Here is a 15,387-nt window from a genome sequence, read left to right as displayed (position 1 = left end):
CAGCAGGGCTAGTCAAAGCTTCCTGCAGAGTTGCTGCATAAACTCGTCCTGGAGCAACTGGTTTCTCCCTGGGTTTTGCTCCTTCTCCCTGTACGGGCTGGGGACATTTCCTTGCAATGTGTCCCATTTGACCGCAATTGTAGCATTTAATATTCTTTTCATCGCAACGACCTTCATGCTTGAAGCCGCAAGTCCTACAGTTGTTGCTCTTGGAAGGCGCTCCTCGGTATCGAGGTTTCTTAGCTTCTAGTTGTTCAGGCTTCTTCCCCTACTGCTTATTGTTGTTTTTTGCACTGCTTCTCTCCTGTGACTTCGAAGATTTGTTGTTGCCTTGCCTCTCCTTGAAGAACCTTCGGGACGACGAACTAGTTTGTCCTTGTTGTACTTGCTTAGGTTTCTCTTGTATCTTCGATTTTGTTGTTCGAGCATCCCAAAACTCGTATCGAGATGCCATCTCCACCAATCTGTCGAACCTTCGAATTTGCAGAGGTCCCACCATCCTCAGAATTTCAGGTTTTAATCTGTGCTCAAATAGCTTCCATTTTTGCTTCTCAGTAGATACTAAAGCCTTCGCAAATCTGGATAATGAATTGAACTTTGCGGTGTAGGCTGCTACACTCATACTTCCTTGTTTGAGCTTTCTAAATTCTTCTTCTTTCTCCATCCTCTCGATCTTGGGAAAGAATTGTCTGTAGAACTTGTTTCTAAAGGTAATCCAGGAAACAAACTCTCCACTTCCCAGGACATCTCGGATGGATCGCCACCAGTACTCAGCATCCCCAATTAAGTTTGATGCCACGACCCATGCTTTCTGGTCCTCTGGGCATTGTATCGCATCCAGTGCTTTCTCCGCTTGCATCATCCATTTCTCTGCTGCTACTCCTCCAGAAGTTCCGTCGAATGTGGGCACTCTCATATTCTTGAACTTCTCAGGCTAAGAATTGCTTCCTGACGCTACTTGGTTTTGACTTTGATGCAGCGAATTTTGTAATAGCTCATACAAAATTCTTTTTGTGATATAACCGGGAGGCACACCACTACCAACTGTAGCACGTTCGTGTCGAGGTGAAACTGGTGAAGCACCTCCACCTTCTGCTCCCATGCTCCTTGGAGGTAGACTATCGGACGCGTGTGGAGACACAGGACCAATGAAACTTGCAACACTTCTCCTTGCAGAGCCCTCACTCACATGCCTTTCTTAAGAAGGGCCTGCTTGTCTCTTGCTTACTTGAGAACCTTTTGACTGGTACGATATTCCCTAACGAGTCCTCATACTACAATATGAATAAGGTTGTTACTAAAATTTATGTTTGCTTCCACACAGGTTTGCACATTTGACATAAGAACTTACTATTTATTAATAAAAATAACGTTTTTACAACTTTTCATGGGTTCTTCCATAATACAACTCGTTACTTACTACTATCACTAGGCAACCATAGGCCTTTATTATATGATTTAAACAAAAACAAACACTAAGGTGTCGGGGTACGAGGGGTGTAAGTAGGTTCTTCTTCTTCCTCGGAGTCTGAAAAAAACCCTAACTGGTGCTGGCACTGCCATGTTGCTAAGAACACGTAAGTATGTGTGCCTATTCATATGTCCTCTGCCTCTCCTCACTAAAGTCATTCCTCAAAGAGGTTGCACTGATTCTCTTATTTGTTCATTCTCTATGACATTAGTGCCCCTACCTTGTTGCACCATCGACCCTTGAACACCCTCATGACCGGATGCACCAGGCTGCTTCTGACTTCTTCTATTACTGGTAGCATTGCTCGGTCCTGCCCTATTTCGGCCGAAACGAGACCTACCGCAGCCCGAGCAACATGTTGCAGCTCTCCTACCACCTCGATTTGCCAATGAACCTCTCCGGACGTGCCTATATGAAGAACGTCCTCGTGACTCTGGCGATTCTCCAACGGATGGTTGGGGTGGTGCTACCTCTTCCTCTCGATCATTGTACCCCCAGTTGTTGATTATGACTGAAACTGGGGCTGGAGAAAGAACGTGAGGTGCCATACTCCCCATTGCCCTGGTGACGTCCATCATGGCTGTCACGAAGAGTGAAAGAACGACAACCATCTGATCCGTTTGGATCACTTCAGGATGCCTCTGCCTCTCAGAGTTCCTATCGCCTCTACGGTCGCTCTCGTTGCCACTATCGTTGTTAGTATCCATTCCTGCTAACAAGAGGCACTCATAAGTTCAGGACCTTCCTATGACTCTTTTGACACATATTCCTTTGGATGGTTGTAATTATCGTTCTTTTAGGACCTTCAACTTAATTCAAATTCTAACAAAATTCTTCCTCTACAATCCAATTTTTCTTATTGAAACCTGGCTTTGATACCACTTGTAATGACCCGATCCGGGGCCTCTCGAGCTCGGGTTCGTGGACGTTAGTTCACAGAAAGAAATTACTCAATAATCTTAAAAACAGCTCAAAATCGTGCCAGAATTTTTTTTTTCTTTTAATCAATACATGAAGGTCCATACATCCATTTATAATATCATAACCATCCAAAGACAAAAGCATAATAAAAAGTAAAGGAAAACCATACTTCTGATGTGGCTGATGTGGCAGAGTCGTACTAAGTCCTGTGAGTGGTGGTATCAGTCCCTAAACCTACAGTTGCAACCAAAAGAAGGGGGTGAGTCTACAACCCAGTAAGATTCAATTTACAAATAGACACGACCGTTGCAACTGTAGTGAGCTCTAAGCTCTTAGTCTTAGTTTAGTTTGCTACTTATGCACACATGTTAGTTATGAGTTTTACCCCCTTTACCGCATCTCTATTATCATTTCAAACAACTCTTCTACTCTAATCGGCTATTCCAGACATAGCCTCCTCGGGCGTAGCAACCCATGTAGACAACTCAAAGTCTACAATGTTGGCTAGACTTATGAACCACTCATAAACAACGTAGACCAAATCGGCCCAGATTACGGACACAGGTGCTGCAGCAGCTCACCGGTTGCAAGCCGAGAGCGAAGGGACTCAAACGGTAGCTAGCCGAAGAGCCAGGGTGGCTATACCTGCCCCTAAGGTGTCTCAAGAAGCTATACCTGTCCTCAAGGTGTCTCAAGGAGCTATACCTGCCCCCAAGGTTTTGTGGTTCATGTTACATCCTACATGTCTCTAGTGGGCAATGTTTTAAACCCTAAGGGTCACCTGAAAACGTCTGAGATATTCCCAAGTTGCTTAAGAGGTACACACATCAACATTGCCCCAAACCATGCCTCCTATTTGACTTCCCATCATACACTAGGTGGTCATCCTATAGACAACTTTTACTCAACATTCACATCTTGAATTTAGTGTGTTATATAATCCTCAATGTATATCCACTAATTACTTTTTAACACATGTTTACATGTCTGAACTGTTAAGGATGGTAACCCACCACATATTAATTCACGACACTTACAATGCCCCTCCCAAGGCATAAGCGTGACATTTCCTCAAGGTAATACCTACCTTGAGACTTTGGAACTCTACCCTTAATTTTCACGTAACACATCAATCTCATACATGCAATCATGTTATGCCACATTTAATTCATAACTCAGAAAATATGCATGATCAAGTTTAAGCATCACACTTGAACTTTATAGATTTCTAAGCATGCAAAACAATGTTTATTCTCAATAACAGAACTAGCATACTTGAAGCATTGAAATCACATTAAAGAATGCCTAAACTAGCTAGCATGTGTTTTAATTAACTAAGGAGGAATTTGAAAATGTTCACTTACCTGGAACGCTTAAATTCCAATTGCAACCCTTGATCTGAAAACAACGAATACCTCATATCATCAAAATTATCAAAACACCCTTAAACTTAATTGTCAAACTCTGACTCCATTCTTTCAGAGTTTGTTCACGCATCTCCTACTAATAGATTCTACCCAAGCAGTATAATCCATGGGTTCAAGAATCACATGGATCTGACTTCGGGGCACTTAGTTATGCCTTGTATATTTTGTAGGCATATCAAGAGCAAAATGGTCTTTTTGCTCTTTCGATGACCTCTATATCATATTTACTTCATGTTACTTTAAGATCCACACCCATAATAAAATTTGACCACTCAGGTCCTCAACTCAACTATGATTTGGATCATGGATTCGGTATTCTTGATCCAAATCTGCTTGAAAAGGGTTTGTCTGAATCTAAATCAGGTCGTCTAATCGAATCAAATCTGAGTTTTGGGCATAACTGAGATCCAAACTCAAATCCAATTTGTAATGGAAAAATTGAGTCTTCGCTACTTCGATTTTTCCACCGTACTCGATAAATCAATCGCACACGCATCCAATTTGTCTCGGTCTAGAATTAGTTGGTCTGACCCATATTGGGTCCACCTTCGGTCTAGGCCGAAACGGTCCACCATTTCAAACCTGACTCAGTCTGCTAACTACTTCGGACCCGACTCGGTCCGTATAGACCGATACAATCTGTCACAATGCACATATCCACACATCATCATTTTTTTCTTTTCGTTTGGCTAGGTCTGGACACGCCCAGACTGAGCCTACTTGGTCTGGTCGACTAGCTCGGACTGGTTCACGTCTAGCCTAATGACTGACTCGGCCTGCAAAAACTGCAGACCGAGCTTGTCATCACGATGGGCAATAGTCAACTTCTACCATCATCGGACTTGTTGCAGCTTCCTGCAAGCAGGGCAACGTCGATGGTGCTCGCTGATCGTCAATGGTTGCCTACCCAATAGCGGTAGCAGGGGAAAACCCCTTTTCTTCTATATATATATATATATATATATATATATATATATATATATATATATATATATATATATATATATATATATTTTTTTTTTTTTTTTTTTTTTTTTTTCTGCAATGACGAGGGCAGTGGTCGGACCTCATGCCCTCTCGCGGCAGGCGGTCCGTCCCTCTTCATATTCAGTCACTGACGGTGGCAATAGCAGAGGAAAACCCCCCTCTACTTTCCCCCTAATAGAACGAGACAGAGAGGGTCCTCCCTGCTCCTGCATCTTTGAAACTCGTCCGTTGCTGACGACCATTGCTCTTGAACATCAAGAGAGAGAGAGAGAGAGAGTGTGTGAGTGAAAACTTACCTGGTGGTCGGCGACAAGCGGAGTTCTTCTCCCTTCACGCTCCCTCTCTGCTCGTTCAGAATGGGGAGATGAGAGGAGGCCCCCCATGGCTTTTATAGCCATGGGGGTTGGTCGGTTACCCCCCTCCCACCTTCTGTATTAAATTCGTGAGAGAGGAAGGGGCGTCACCCCCTTCTCCTTCCGTAACCCCCCCCCCCCCCGACGATGGGGGGAGCGTTACATCTTGGGAGTGCTAACAGAGTTCATCTGTTTCTGCATTACTCTGCCGAAATGGAATGAAGTGATATGGTGGTTCTTTACTTTCACTACCATCATCATCTTTCGTATTTGGCTCCTTTTGCATCGACATTGGTCAATTTCTTGATACACTCTCCACTATAAGTTTTGCAGGGCACGCTATGTGGCCAGCGATTGTTATGGATGAAGCACATGCATCTGCATGTAAAGGCCTAACACATGATCCAGGACAGCTTCCAGTGCAGTTTTTTGGTGCTTATGACTATGCAAGGTTTGCTTTTGAAGTTGAAGGGTCATTTGCCAACTGCTTATCACAATTGTTACTTTTGATATGGTCTTTTTCTGTGGTCACATATTTGGAACAAGTGGTGCTAACTCATTCTTTTCTTTTTGTGGAATTGATGCTTACAATCCATCAATTTTGTTTCTTTTTCAAAAATTTGTTTGGGCCTGAGTGGATCACCTTTTCAATTTCCAGGATGAAAAGAAAACAAATTGTCCTGTTTTTTTAAAGGCTTTGTTTATTTCTTCCATTTAAAGCGCAAGCATGTAAGATTCATTGAAGGATTAGAAGAGACAAGAAGGTCAGCTAAATGACATTCTCTATGCTTTTGTTTACATTCTTTTGCGTGCCTTTTGGGATGTCGTCTGTATGTATCTAAGCAAGTTGTCTGGAGGACTTGTCTCTTATTGTTAAGATCTATCCCAAAATGACGTATCTGTTCAGATCAAAGATTCAAAAGAATCCAATATATTTGCATGCCTGCTTAAACCCCCAAGTTTCTAAGCATGATCTGTGTTGGGGCATGACTTGAAGGATCCATGAATCCCCTGATACAAAGAGTGTGTTTGTCTTGCCCGTGAAGAGGCTTCTCCCTTGGTCATGGGTCTCAGTGTTCAGGCTATCATCAACATTGGTAGAACTTGCCACTGGTTTTGGCTTGTTTAACTAGTGTGTGCTTGATTGTTCTCTCCGTGTTAGCTGTTTGATTTAGGAAAATGGTTTTATTGAACTGCATGCGGTTGCAGAAGTATCATAGTTGGAGATGGCTTCTAATTGCTGCTTTTGTTAGTATAGAGTGGTCCTTTTTTCTAATCCATGTCTTTCAAGGCAAGTTTTTGGACCTGTACATAGCCAGTTTGACAATGTGTTTGCATTGCTTCCACTAGAGAGAAATTGCAATTTCTTTTTCATGTGTACTTCAAAAACAGTTCAATCTGCCTATGTTATTGTTTTTAGCTACAGTTGTTAGCAGTTACTTTAGTTGAACATCACTTATACATTGTAATATATATGGACCATCGATTCTTTTTCCTTTTACATCTTAGTTTCACATACACTATGTCAAAGTTATCATAATGGCAATATCTAGAGTTTGATAGGATCCTTCCAAATCCATGGCATATGCATGAAAAAGCTGTGCATTCGTACTGCAGTTACTTTTCTTGATACACATGTACAGACACAAGCATTTTTTTTTAGGTCACTGTATTACTTTTTCCAAATAAAACATCACAAATTAGTGTACATGTAAATATAAACATGTCTTTGTACTTATGTATTAGACTTGTGGTAAAGTGCTGTGCTAGATGCATAAAACTAGTATGCCAGAGACCCAATGACCTAGTATGCAGGTCACGATTATGATTTTAAGTAAAGGGGTCCTATATGCTAGCTTCAGGTGCGTTGATTCTTTGTCGTCGTACTAACTGGTTCCCTTGTTGTCATCACTTATGGTTGTTTTGGTGATGGCCACATTTGGTAGATTTGATTCAGCCTTGCACACTTTGATTGCTACAGTCGTCTTAATGCTCTTTTACTTTTTAGATTAATTAAAAAATTGGTTGAATTTCTCCAAATATAAACTGTACCCTTGCAGCTTCATGTTGGAAACTGTAGCTTGGTTATCATCAGTGGCATCATTCAAATATTTTCCCTGGGAAGAACTGCAATTAGTCCAATGTTGCCAAAATTATCTAAATAAGTTGCGTTATAATGGTTTTCTTTATGTTTGTAGGTATGGTAATGTGTTCAAGTCACATATATTGGGCTGCCCCTACAGTGATTTCCATGGATCCAGATCTCAACAAATTTATTCTTATGAATGCTTGATATCATGGGAAAATGGAACATTGCGACAGTCCCTGTGTCCCTCCATAAGACCATGAGAGGCGCAATGCTTGCCCTCATCAACACCAACGTGATCAGAGCTAGATGTCCTTATGATTTGAATGAAGCTTAGTTGAACAGCCTTTGTTAGACATTCCCATCTTGTGTGTGTTTGTGTTTACGTGTGTGCGAGCTCATATGGGGCGTGGGAGGAGGGATCAAGGATACTTTTTTTCCCTTCATTTTTCTTTAGGGATGGCAATGGGTCGAGAAAAACTGGGGCCCGGCCTCGCCTGCCTTGCCCAGTTTCGACCGGGGATGGAAGACATGAAACGGAGATGGAGGTTAAAATCAAAACCCATACAAGGAGGTTAAAATCAAAACCCATACAAGGATGGAGGTGAGAATAGAGAGCAGAATTTTGAGACGGAGGTGGAGACCTTGTCCCCACCCCGCCCCAGTCCACTGCCATCCTTATTTTCCTTTCAATTATCTTTACCAAACCTTACAAGGTCATGGTCATTGAACTTCAAGGGCATGTTTGGTTTGTGTACTTACAAAATGTGTTTGTTCTTTTTCTTTATTTTGTGTGAAATTTGCAGGATAGGGTTGGACATGCTTATTTACCATATCATTTAATTTGTCATCTGTTTATATGATACATGTGCAGCTCTGCATTCAAGATCAATGTTGTCAGTATCGATGCGATGCGAATTGGCCTGAATCGGCCGATTCTTATGGGCAGAAAATCAATATGATACTAACCTGACTATTTTTTAATAAATATACAAAAATATTCTAAAATAAATTTTTTGATATTTTTTTTGTGGTTTTAACATGTGTCACGTTCTGATTGACACAAAATATTTTTTAGCCGATTCACTTGAGAATCGGTATAGGCCGATTCACTTGAATCGTTCGATAGCCTATACAATTTTGACAACATTGTGCAAGATGGTCAGTGGGCCATTGATCATAGCTTAAAATTAAATGCTAGTCCCATAGGATGTGGTTTTACTCATTTTCCTCTTAAACTTCTCATAATCGGGTTTGAATGAGATGGGTGGTGGGTGGATTACGTAGAGTTGAAATACGATAGCCAATGGCTCCCTCATTCTATGTCACAGGGGCACATCATTTAGGGTTCTAAGGGTATGTTTGATAGCTTATCTAGGGTTGGACGAAATGAGAAAAAAAGATGGAACAGACCATTGGTTTTGTTCGTTCCATAACAATTGTTCCAAGTTCAACAATTGTTTGGATTGTACTCATATGCTATGTTCCAAATGTTCATTGTTTGATGTTCGGTACTAAGAAAGCCTCGAATTTATCAGAATCCGGCTCGGGATAGCTTTTCGGCACCACGGGACCGGATTCGCCGCAACCCCGACGTGTTCGACGAAAGTCATCGATCGTGCATCGGTGACAACCCCTGTTGAAGAAAGAGCTTGCCATTTACGGAGGTCAACAGCACTGGCTATTTGCATATGACGATGCTCGCCGTTTGCGGAGGTCACTGGTGCAGGCCGTTCGCGGAGGCTGATGCTCACTGTTCACCGAGGTCAAGAGGATGTATGCCGAAAAGGATGCTCACCGTTCGCGAAGGTCGAAAGAATGTAAACCCTCACATAATTTCACTTCCTCTCTCTCTCTCTTCACACTCCCATCATCCCCAGCTTTACCCCTCTTCTGCCTTTCACTCTCCATCATATCCTCCACCACCTCATAGAGAACCCCAACCCAAGGTTGTTAAATGCGATGAGGCGAAGCGAGGCGTTGAGCATGTTATGAAGCGAGGCGTTAAGCTTAAGCTTCATTATCAAAATAATAAAATATATAATATTAATAAAATAATTAAAATTTTAAATAAGAACTACTAATTTGCTTTTAGTTATTTTAGTACAAAATCATAAGAAAATAAAATAAAGATTCATCACCGATCTCTGCGTCTGCCATTAACTGATCGGGGCCGAACAGGGAGGCGACGTCAGAATCGACCTTGAATGAGACAATGCTTGCAGCGTTTTCTGATAACTGCTCGCCGATGAGAAGTTGCGCGCAACGGTACTAAAAGAGGAAGAGGAGGAGAGTGTACCAAATTATGTGTTGGAGGACGACGATCTGTAGTCTGTACCATGAGGCCGCCGACAGACCCTCACTGTCTACATCTGATCTTGAGAGCGGTTTTTCCATGTATATATAACAAAGGCCGTCGGCAGACCCATGAGACCGCCGACAGACCCGGCCTGCCCCTCATAAGTTTTTTTTTAATTAAAACTTATACATGTAAGCCTGGACACATATAAGTTTTAATTAAAATTTAAAACTTATACATTCGTTGAGGAGGCACCGTACATTTCAGTACGCTTCAGGTACTGAGTGTGCGCCTCAGTACCTTGAGTGTGTGCCTCGCCTGTGAGGCGTACGCTTCAAGTACTGAGGCGTACGCCTCTCACAACACTGCCCCAACCGCTATCACATACCTCCTCAACCTCTCCCCCTCCTCATCGCTCCCGCATCCCAATATCCCACCACACACCGCAAAGCACTCCGCCTTCTCCTTGATAAACCAAGTGAGGTCCTCTCCTTCCCCACCACTACCACCACCATTGATATCGTCGGAGAAAGTGAGGTCGAGAAACTGGCTGGTGATCATGTCGGTGGAGCTGACTGTGTGGGTGATCTCGGCAACGACGACGAGGATGCAGTCGGTGGGCACCTCTGACGACGTGAGGGACTTAATGTGTTGGAATCCGAGGGGGAAGAGGGCGTCGTCGACGAGGATGGCCATGTCAACACCGTAGACGGTGTGGTTGGAGGGTCGATCACGGTGCTCGGGGTTGTCGTCCATGCAGGGGAGGTCATCATGGATGAGGGAGGCGGCGTGAACCATCTCGAGGGCGGTGGCGAAGGCGTGGGCTTGGTTGTTGCCCACCAACTCGCAAGCAACGATGCACATGATGGCGAGAGAGAAGGGTTCACAGAAGGGAGAGAGAGCAGTGTTGTGAGAGGCGTACGCCTCAGTACTTGAAGCGTACGCCTCACAGGCGAGGCACACACTCAAGGTACTGAGGCGCTCACTCAGTACCTGAAGCGTACTGAAATGTACGGTGCCTCCTCAACTAATGTATAAGTTTTAAATTTTAATTAAAACTTATATGTGTCCAGGCTTACATGTATAAGTTTTAATTAAAAAAAAACTTTTGAGGGGCAGGGCGGGTCTGCCGGCGGTCTCATGGGTCTGCCGGCGACCTTTTTTATATATACATGGAAAAACCGCTCTCAAGATCAAATGTAGCCAGTGAGGGTCTGTCGGCGGCCTCATGCTACAGACTACAGATTGTCGTCCTCCAATGCATAATCTGGTACACTCTCCTCCTCTTCCTCTTTGAGTACCGGAGCGCGCGGCTTCTCATCGGCGAGCAGTTCTCGAAAAATGCTGCAAGCATCGTCTCATTCAAGGTCGATTCTAACGTTGCCTCCCTGTTCGGCCCCGATCAGTTAATGGCGGACGCAGAGTTCGGTGATGAATCTTTATTTTATTTTCTTATGATTTTATACTAAAATAACTAAAAGCAAATTAGTAGTTCTTATTTAAAATTTTTATTAATATTATATATTTTATTATTCTGATCATGAAGCTTAAGCTTCAACGCCTCGAGGCTTACGCCTCGCTTCATAACATGCTCAACGCCTCGCTTTGCCTCGTCACATTTAACAACCTTGAGAGAGAGAGACGCATCGGCGGGCGTGATGCACTCGTCGATACTTTTTTTTTTATAGTTTTGCCTGTCCTTGCTATTTTTGTAACAAGAGGTACGTTGAACAAAAATAAGAGTGTTACGTGCGTCAGCCTCATCCCACATTTGTTAAAAAACATGATCTTTTTGTGCTTTTTGTCTCGTAACATGCGTGAGATGTACAGTAAAACATACCTAAGGGTTTATGTTTTTAATGATATTTCGACAAGAATGACTCTCTTAAAAGATTAAAATATCAAAAACATTTTTTATCAATTAAAATATTAAAAAAATGTCTCTTATGTCTTGTCTTTTCAAAAAATGTGCACATTCTTGTCGTGTCCGTGCCTTTTGATATAGCTTGTGTTCAAGCGCACCTTGGATGCTTTGAGCACATTGGAAGAAGGTTCCCAGAATTCCTTTCTTCAAAGTTTTTATTATATTTTGAAATTTTTACAAGAACACACCTAACTTTTGGACTATTTACAATCATACGCCTTTTGAAATAATACAAACACACGCATCCCCTTTTGAGAGTTGCTGCTTTATTATTGAGTCATGTATTTGTAATATTTTAAACTTTAGGTGTGTATGTAAATAAGGCAAAAGTTAGGCACATTTTTTGTAAATTTTTCTAAATCATATCAAATCACTTCCAAATAACTTGAACATATATTAAAAGATTTTGCATGCTTGCTAAAGCCCCGAGGGGGTTGGCCTAGCGCGGTGGGGGCCTTGGCTGATAGACGGGTAGTTAAGGTTTCATTATTATGGGTCAGCAATCGGGTTGGCGGGTCAGCATACCTCAACCTGAACCCGACTCATTTATTAAACGGGTAACCGGACATGACTTGCCAACCCGTTTAATAAACGAGTTGGCAGGTCAGGTTGGCGGATTGACCCGCCCGCCTAACCCGTTTATTAAACGGGTCAGCTGGGTTGGCAGGTTGGTATACCCCTAACACGAACCCAACCCATTTAATAATCGGGTTAGGTGGGTCGACCCATTTATTAAACGGGCTAGTTTAAGCCCAACCTGAACCTGCCTAAGAGGCGGGTTGGTGGGTCGGGTTGGCGGGTTGTATCATGTTTTGCCACCCCTTTGCCTTCTGCGCAAGTTAATGCTTTCGGGCAGGGGTTCTAGCTTGGAGTTTTACGCTGCCCGCATGATGACCGTAGGTATGAAAGGTTGAGCCAGCGTGACCAGGTCTTGGTGCCAGGTGTAGTTTGGTCAGGTTATAAATTAAAAAAAAATGCTTGTTTAATAAATCTAATTATGATACCAATTACTGTATTTAAGCTTGGTTAAAGCTCAAAACTGACATCAACGGTAGGACATCAAGTCAGTTTCTAGCCCCCAGAAGACTGAGACATCATGTTCAGTTCTGCAGGTAATTCAGTACTAACCAATGGTTTATGACAACAGTATATGCCAGCAATGGGTCGGGTATGACCCAATATGTACCGACCTGTATCGGATTTGATAGTGTCATGGTTTGGTAACAAAGAAAGGGGTCCCATTAACTATTTGGGTCAGACCTATAAGATCTGATCATTAAACTAGCCGGGTATGGTTTATGAAATTTTATACCACACCTAGATCCAACTCAAGTTCCAATTAAGATCCATAATTTTTCAATATAAAAAACTTCAAAAATATTACTTTACCAGGTATGGCTTGGATCTGATTGATGTAATCTTTATGCAGGTATGATTTTTCTTAAGAAATGTCTGATTAGATATGGATCTGTATCCAATACCGGCACTTCTTAACTGGATCAAAGTCTGAACCCACTCATTTTGGCAGAGGTCCCATCCATTGACACCATTACCTGCAAGCATGCTGTTGGGAGTTGGTTCCAAGCAACATGAACATACCAGCAAGATTTTTTCCCCTTTTTTCAAGGCAAATATTCTTAAAGTTCTGAAACAATCTCTCTCTCTCTCTCTCTATATATATATATATATATATATAAATATATATAGAGAGAGAGAGAGACGAAAAGCGATCAAAGCGTTGAGACCCACAAGCACAAACACAACAGCATAACATGAGAACACCAATAACACAAAACAGAACACTCATAGAAGACCACAAACATCTATATGAGGATCGATTTGTGGCGGAAGCAGGTCTTTGAGATATATGTGTAAGATAGCATACACATCAGCCAAGACCTTATGGGTCAAACCGTTAAGGTTGAACAGGACATCCTGAAAAGTAGCATCATTTCTGGCCATCCATATATATATATAGAGAGAGAGAGAGAAATGGTGGATGCCACCATCGTACGAGCACACGCTTGATCGCACACAATCAACGGCCAACATTAAAAAGCAGACGGCAGCAAGGGATGCCACTAATGAAAAATCTCATGATTCAGAATTGTGTTCACAACTTTTATAAAGGCAGAGTGGAGCCCTCTTAGTTGGAAGCAAAGTGTCATATTTAGTGGGCCCACAAATGTGTTGGGCATGGTCCATTTGCTAGAAATCAATTGAAATTTTTGGTGTCATGTAGACGCCCCCTAAAAGTTTCAGTGTTAAATTCTAGTGACTCTAATCTGAATAAGGTTTTTAAAAAAAAACTTCAAAAAATTGGTACTTAAGAGGCCATTTGAATAGCTGTCCTGCACTGCTCTCAACAAAATGGTGACAGGACAATGTGGACAATAGCTAAAAATAATTGCATTAATTAATAAAAGCAGCTGTGTGACCCAACGAGACTGTGCATTCTGGGCTGTCCACGGACAGAACAAGACAGGATATGCTGTCCTTGTCCTCCACTGTCTGGCGTTTGATTTGCGGAACACGCACATCTGCAGGATGCACCGAGAGTGGGGCCAAGGGATGCGTGGACGCTACTTTGGTGCATCTCATCGAGGTGGAAAAGAGCGTCCGCCTCTATTCCATGCCCCCCGGCAAACGGACAAGGAAAAAAAACAAAGTAGTTTTTTTATGGTTCTTGAACAGAATGTGCTGTCCTGTCCAGCACTTTCCGCGATTCAAACTCCCCCTTAATGGCCTTGATGAATAATTACAGATGCCCCTTGCAGAACATGTGAAGCCCCCCATGATATAAATAAAGACGCCAGGGGCTTTTGTATTATTTCATCCCAAGTTCATGTCCTCCATCCCGATTCAAACGGGACGGGACTCCGTTTTCCCCAGGCCCACTGCCATTCCTAGGCTTGTGATTCTCAACAAAACTGCTTTTGGGTTCACATTCTTTTTAGAGGAAGCTTTCAGATCATAACAAAGAATGTCATAATATGTGACAAAATAATTGTTTACTACCAGCAAAAAGTTGATGCCATTCTTTTCTTATGAGCCAGTAAATGCCAATGAATACCTGTCAAACACTAACGACATGGAGGGTGCTGAGGAGTGGTTGCATGAGTCTGACGCTTATACACGCATCGTCAAGGATAACTTATCCTGACTGAGTGTCCCGGACACATTTGTTGGACTCTTGAGTTTGCAAACGGGTCGGATTCAGGAATAGGCATTTGCAAATTTTGGTTGTCCCGGATCCAAACCGATCTGACTCTCCAATGTATTTTAGGATTTGAAATCCAAACCGTTTGCATCCCTACTCTATTGTCTTGCCAAAATGGGCTTACAGGCAAGGGTAGACATCGGGTAGTCACAGCCTGGCCCGATTAAAGACAACAGCCCCAATTTGTTTTGCCCGAGCTCGGCCTCACCTGGTTACAATCAGGCTCTAGGCAGACTTTTTAGGTCTGACCCAGTTAATCAGGCCAAGCCTTTCAAGTTCATTTATTTTGTAAATAAGCCAAAATAAATAGGTTGAGCCCATTTCAAACCTGATTATGCTATTGGGACTGGCCTAGACTTATTGTGATCGAGCCCAGACTGCAAATACAGCCCTAGCACGATACACAATGGGCCAGGTGCCCTACGGTCCATCCGGTACCCGGCCCGATGTCAACCTCTATTTACATGGTCATTTGCATTCCATTATTGGCGGAATGCAAGCACCTGGATCTTATAAGGATTACATGAACCTGACCCGGACCATACCCAGTAAATTTATATTTTTTATCCTTTTTACATTGAAAATTTGTAAATTTTAGTCAAAACTTGGGTCGAGCCTAGGTTTGGTATGAAAGTTCACAAACCATACTCGACTCTATATATTAATCGGACCCTTCAGGTCCAACTCTGATTCTATTCG

General features: G+C 42.5%; 1 protein-coding gene and 1 pseudogene across 1 annotated transcript; both read right to left on the bottom strand.

The window, feature by feature from the left end:
* Positions 1–268: 268 nt before the first annotated feature.
* Positions 269–916, bottom strand: LOC149811428 (uncharacterized). The gene has a single exon (XM_089993880.1). It carries the CDS (start codon positions 914–916, stop codon positions 269–271), a length of 648 nt encoding a protein of 215 aa, XP_089850006.1.
* A 7,843-nt stretch (positions 917–8,759) lies between these two features.
* LOC149811427 (heterodimeric geranylgeranyl pyrophosphate synthase small subunit, chloroplastic pseudogene) lies at positions 8,760–10,408 on the bottom strand (annotated as a pseudogene).
* Positions 10,409–15,387: the final 4,979 nt, after the last annotated feature.

Source organism: Nuphar pumila, chromosome 17 (genome assembly GCF_984573655.1).
Source record: "Nuphar pumila chromosome 17, dmNupPumi1.hap1.1, whole genome shotgun sequence".
Taxonomy (NCBI): Eukaryota; Viridiplantae; Streptophyta; class Magnoliopsida; order Nymphaeales; family Nymphaeaceae; genus Nuphar; species Nuphar pumila.
The sequence above is the reverse complement of the archived record's forward strand: the minus strand, read 5'-3'. Positions and strand labels throughout refer to the sequence as shown.